The sequence below is a fragment of the Lepus europaeus genome, chromosome 6 (assembly GCF_033115175.1).
Source record: "Lepus europaeus isolate LE1 chromosome 6, mLepTim1.pri, whole genome shotgun sequence".
Taxonomy (NCBI): domain Eukaryota; kingdom Metazoa; phylum Chordata; class Mammalia; order Lagomorpha; family Leporidae; genus Lepus; species Lepus europaeus.
The window spans coordinates 125,162,314-125,168,313 of record NC_084832.1 but is presented as its reverse complement, the minus strand read 5'-3'; the positions used below and the strand labels follow the sequence as shown (position 1 = coordinate 125,168,313).

Genomic DNA, 6,000 nt, shown 5'->3' with positions numbered 1-6,000 from the left:
ACGTATGAGCTGTGTATGTATCTCACACAGGAAATGCAAACTCTTACACAACGACACAGTTCATGGCTGCCCGGAGGGGCTGGTGCGGGTGGCGGTGAACGGAGGGACGGATTGCAAAAGGGAGAAGAGGTGATGGAGTGTGGCCCACCACGTTGCAGGGATTTCTCAACAGTACACGTGAGTCAGCATTTATCAAGCGACACACTTAGAGTACGCGCGGCTGAGCACATCTCCACTGTAGCTCCATAGGGCCGGGGGAAGAAGCCCTTAGAGTTAGCAACTTTTATTTCGGCAGCAGGCTCTATAAAACAAACAGCTTACAACGATGCACCCAGATCTCTTCCCCGGAATTCATGCTTCCTTTAGGCATGGTAGAGAGGCCTGGGGTTTCAGGACGCTTGGAAAAAGGAAGAAAAACCCAGAACCTGGGGAGGAGGCAGCAAGAGCGCGCCTGGACACGCTCAGCCGCCCCAAGGGGATCCGAACGTTAAACGCAGGGCACTGCCGTGGCCAGAGCCGGCAGGTGCTGCGCTCCCAGTGGGGCGCACGCCCGCCCTCCTCCCTGGGACCCGCGGCGCCGCGCCCTCTCCTCGGGCGCCCCCTGGTGGCGAGCGCCCGGGGACCCGCAGGTGCACCGGGGGCTCCGGAGCCCAGGTGCGAGCCATAAAGGTCGTTCCTGATCCGCCTTGGTGGCACGGGCCCGGCGACCCTGTCATCCGGCTCCCCTGTTCCCTTCTGCTTCTTAAACCGTCCAGGTCGGGCAGGCGGGAGTCGGGGAGCCGGAGCCGCATTGCATACTTGCGACCTCCCGGCTCGGGACGGAAATTCTTTCCGAGGGGCGTCGAGAGCCCTGCCCGAAGCAGGGTCTTCCCCGCTGCACCCCAAGCTTCGGCGGACCCCAAGGACTGCTTTGCGTCCCCAGTAGTCCTTGCCCGCACCGTGGAGTACGCCCCAGCCCCCGCTCGTCCCACATTCGGAGCCGCCGCTTTGCCGCTGCGGACGGAGGGGCTGGCGACCGTCCCCTCGTCCCCAGCCCCCGGGGCCCGAGGGTGGGCAGTGCAGAAGCAGGCACAGCTGGAGGGACCCCCGGGGGGCGCTGAGGGGGACAGCTCGGGCCGGGGCGCGCAGGGCACGGGGCGCCCCCTTCGCGCAGAGGCGGCCGCGCCTCCAGCGTCCAGCCCAGGGCGGGATCCCGCGTGCCGTGCCCGTCCACTCGTGATTGATCGCAGGAGGGAGCCGCGGGCTGGGAGGCGGCGTGCGGGGCGGAGACACAGCCGAAGCGCACGCAGGTCCGGGGCGGAGCGGGGCGGGGGTTCCTGGACGGCCCCGGCCGCGCGGCGCCTGGCGTTCCGAGCCGGGGCACCTCCGCGGGGCCGGGCGGGAGGCCCCCGAGCCCCGCGCGCCGTCCGCCCGCTCCTCCCTCCGCCCCGGCGCGCCGCCCCCGCCTCCGCCCTCGCTCCCCGGGGCCGGGCTGTCGGCAGCGGGCTGGGAGCTCCGGATGTGGGCGCCGGGCAAGCCCAGGATGGACAGCCGCTACAGCAGCGCGGCCGGCCTGGGCGACCTGAGCCCGCTCGGCGCCGCGCTGCCGGCCACGCGCGTGGAGGTGTCGGTGTCCTGCAGGTGAGCGTCCCCGCCGGGGGCCGGGGGTGGGGCTGCGGCGCCGCGACTGTGCGCCTCTTTTCTGGGCAACGCTGCAAAAGTTGGCCGCGCTGGTGACTCAGCTCCCCGAGCCCGGCCGCCGCCCACTTTGCCAAGAAACCTCGGTGCGTCCCGGGCCCGAGCGGGGCGGGCACCCGAGGGCCCCGGGCGGCAGCTTCCCCTGCGCATGGGCCGGGGCCTGGCGGGGCTCGCCTCCCCGAGGGCTGCGGACGCGCGGCGCGCGCTCTGCCCGCGGCCCTGGGGCGCAGCCCCGCTGGCTGGACCGCGGGAGGTGTTTGCGAAGGGCTCCAGCGCACCAAGTTGGAAAGGGCGCGGGGAGAGGGAGACTTGGCGGATGGTCACCTTGACCCCGGAGCCCGCTCTCTCCCTCTCTCTGTCTCGCTCGCTCTCTCACCCTCTCCACCCCTGGCTTGCCCCCGATCAGCGCCTTGCTGGCCTCAGCCCAGGTGGCTTTGGAGACCCCTCCTAAGCGCGGGCGCCGGAGGCTGCTGGCGTTCAGAACTTGGGCGCACGCGAGCTCTCAAGTTTGGGGTGCCCGCGACCGCGGCGTCGGCATTTTTCACGAGTGGTGTTTGGGGAGGGGCGAGCCTGGGGCTCCCCCCGTGAGCGTCCTCCTGGGACCGCCGTCGGCGCCAGGTGCTGGCCTTGCGGGCGCTCAGCGCCACCTGAGATTTTCCCCGTCTGTCGGACAGGTGAAGCTGCTTTCTCTCCCAGGCTGTGTCTGGTTCCCAGGGGAGGGCGTTGGCACACAGGGGCAGTAGCCAGCCGGACGGCCTCCTGCCCCGGCCATAGATTCTGGAGTGGTCCCCTGCCGTGCGTCCCGGAGAGCCTGCGGAGCCCAGGGGCCCAGTCAGACCCACTTCCGCGGAAACGCTGATGGGAAAGTTGTGCCCTGGCCACTCGGCACCCCTCTCCCCGGCTTGGGTGCCTGTTTGCTGGCCGGCCGCAGCCAGCTGGGTCTCATTTTCTCAGCCCTGAGGAATCCCTCTATCCAGCCCATTCTCGTGCTACACCGCAGCACGTTGTTTTTTTTCAGGCGGAAAAATCCCGAAAGAGATCCCAGGTACTTAGCGTTATGGGTGCTGGGTGCTTAGTCTGTACTTGGAGCTGTTCCCGACTGAGTTTGCTTTTTTTTTTTTTTGTAAGATTGAGATTGACATAGAAGCGTCTTTGGGGCAAACAGTAACATAATTAAATTCCCATTGGTGCCTTAGGAATTGGGTCAGTAGTTTCTATCAAAGTGAGTCAGTTTTATTTTTATGTTGTTGAAAACAGGATCTTGTAATCATTGCAGGTGATTGGATTTGACCTTTGAGACCTAGGTACAAGTTCTGACTGTGACTTCCTGTTGTTGCACTGGAGTGAGATCTCACTCAAGCTTCCTTATCTATGTAATTGAGGATTATGGTATTTACAATATATAGAGTTATCAGGGCTTAATAAAGCGATGTGTGAAAAGTGTTTGCACAATGCACGGCCCTCCTCCCTCCCTCCCTCCCTTCCTCCCTCCCTCCCTCCCTCTCTTCTCTCTCTCTCTGCCTTTCAAATAAATAAATTAATCTTTTAAAAAATTAGCCTGCTATACATTCACTAAATGTTTTTAAAGATGTATTTAAATACATTTATTGAAAGGCAGAGTTACAGAGAGGCTGGCAAGGGAGAGGAGGGGAAGGGAGGAGAGAGAGCGAGCGAGAGAGTGAGCTCTTCCATCTGTTGGTTCACTCCCCAAGTGGCCACCATAACTCGTGCTGGGCTGAGTTGAAGCCAGGAGTCTGGGATTCCCAGTTGCATTAGCAGGGAGCCAGAAAAGAAGTAGAGCAGCCGGAACTCGAACCGGCGTCTGTAGGGCATGCTGGCGCTGCAGGCGATGGCGTTACCCACTGCACCACCACACCGCACCGGCCCCTGATTCACTGAATTTTGATGATTTCACTGGCCTTCTATGGCCTGCAGGCTGGGTGTTCCCCACCTCTGCTCTAGCATTATGCTGTGTCCCGTGATAAATGCCAGAGACGCTGTCCTCTCTGAAGATGTGAAGTCTGGGAGGTAAGATGTGACCATCTGGGGTGTGATGACTGAGGTGAGGCAGGCCTGAGGAGGGCAAGGTTCACTGGGGCACAGAGCACTTGAAATACAGCACAAAGAGGAGGCAGCTTGGGCGAAGGTGGCTGGGCCTGGTTTAGAGACACGGGAGCTTGCAGTGTCTGTGAACCTGGTGTGTTAGGGCGGTGACAGGTGTACTTGCCTAGGGCATACTTACATGGGGGCTTCCCTCCTCTTCTACCCATTCTGTAGCTCTTCTTGCCTCCACTTTCCTTTATTATATTGAGTTGTGGATTTTTAAAATTAATTAGGTTACCTAATTGACTGAACATGCCTAGAGCTGAAACGATGCAGCCTTCAGAAGACAGGGTACCATTCCTATTTAAATCTGAGAGCAGATTAATACAGAGGTAACATTAATGGGGAAAAAATAATACCCAGTAGCCATGTGTTCCCCTGAGGCCTTGGCTGCTTGATTGTTTTGTCGTCTCCTCGGATTGAGAAGTTGGCTCGCCAATCATCAAAGCAGGGAGGGCCCTGTGTGTTTCCAGACTGGGTTCACTCTCAGGTGTGGCTCCTGCTGTAGCAGTACTCCTGTTACTGCTTTCCACCCTGCTATGGGGGGAGGAATGTCCACTGGGAGTTTGCGGATGGCCTGCTTTTGCCAGCCCTCTAGAAAGTCCTCCCAGGAGTGGCCATGCCTCTTGCCTCGTCTCCCATCGCCCTAATGATTTGACTGTCCTGGAGGCTGAACTGCTAGCCTGAGGCTAGCCAGACAGACTCGTGCCACATGAGCACGGCTGCACAGTGTGTGTATAAGGTACCGTCTTGGGGCGCAGGTGCGTGGTGTAGTGGAGCAGACTGCCGTGTCTGTGATAGGCACCTGCTGTGCCTCTGCCCTCAGCATCCTCCCCCCTTGCTGTTCGCCCCTTGAAGAGCTTGTGCTCCTTCTTCTGGGTCGAACCCGGCTCCTCTCCCAAGTGAGGTTTCTCTGTTTGCCCAGAGGCCAAGCTGTACCAGCGTCACAGGGGTGCTGGATTTGAGCTGGGCACAGTCGTTGTAATCAGTGAATGTCTGATGCTCTGGTTCTTTCTTGGACTCATCTCCTGTGGGAGGCAGAGAGGACTCTGTGAAAATGGAGTGTCAGGCCCCATAGCCACGTCTGCGGAATCAGATTCCTGGGAGTGAGACTTGGGAGTCTGCGTTTTTAACAGGCCTATCATGTGCTGGGTAGACATACCAGGACTTAACTTTTTTTTTTTTCTTTTTATTTGAAAGGTGGGGAAAGACAGACAGACACAGAGAAGCTGAAGTTCAGGGCCCTTCCATCTGTTGGTCCACTCCTCAAATACCTGTAAAAGCCGGGATTGGACCAGGCAGAAGCCAGGAGCCCAGGATGCAAAGCAGTTTTCTCATGGCTGTTGGGGACTCAAGTATTGGAACCATCTGCTGCTTCCTGGGTGCACAGTAGCAGGAAACTGCATTGGAAGCAGAATAGCTGGGACTCAGAGCAGGTGTCCCAAGTGGTGACTTAACCTCTGCACAAAGTGCCCTCCCACATGCACCAGGATTTCTAATCTCCAGGCTTGCTGAGCAGATGGCCCGGGACTGGTGTCTGCTGATCTGAGTCGACAGTATCCAGTACCAAGGGTTAGGAAGATACTTTCTCATGTCGGGCTGGTGCTCCCATCAGGGGGCTCGAAACAGGAGTTTATGAGCAAGTTGTTGAGTGATGTATTAAAAGGTAAACTTTGTGAAAAATTATATTTAAAATAAGGAAATACTCAGAAGGTATCACTCTTAATCACTACATTTGCTGTTATTTATTTATTTTTGAGGGAACTAAGGAGGGGGAGAGAGAGAGAGAGAGAGAGAGAGGTGTTCCATCTGCTGGTTCCCTCCCCACATGGCAGCAGTGGTCAGGGCTGAGCCAGTCTGAAGCCAGGAGCTCCATCTGGGTCTCCCACTGCAGTGGTAGGAGCCCAAACACTTGGGCCATCTCCTGCTACCTGTCCTGGGCCATTGGCAAGGAGCTGGATGGGACGTGGAGCAGCTGGGACATGAACTACTGCTGGCGTAGGACATAGGTGTGGCAGGTGGCAACTTAACTTGCTACACCATGACACTGGTCCTATTTTTATTCTTCACTATCACCTATGCTCTGTATTTTTTATCTTTGTGGTGAACATGTTAGGCAGTGTTGTCTTACTGCAGTGACATCAGTTTGGTAGCTTACAGTAGGCCATGGTGGGGATGTTTATACCATGGTACTTGCAAATAGTGACAATCAGGGGTTGA

The 6,000-nt window shown here is 58.4% G+C and overlaps 1 protein-coding gene across 1 annotated transcript in view; it reads left to right on the top strand.

Moving 5' to 3' along the window:
- Window positions 1-1,481: 1,481 nt before the first annotated feature.
- CPNE8 (copine 8) overlaps window positions 1,482-6,000 on the top strand; it is a 250,977-nt gene continuing 246,458 nt past the window's right edge. Inside the window, exon 1 of the mRNA XM_062195063.1 lies at window positions 1,482-1,620. Within this exon, the coding sequence (XP_062051047.1) occupies window positions 1,499-1,620 (122 nt within the window). The 5' untranslated portion in view covers window positions 1,482-1,498. The remainder of the gene's footprint in view (window positions 1,621-6,000) is intronic.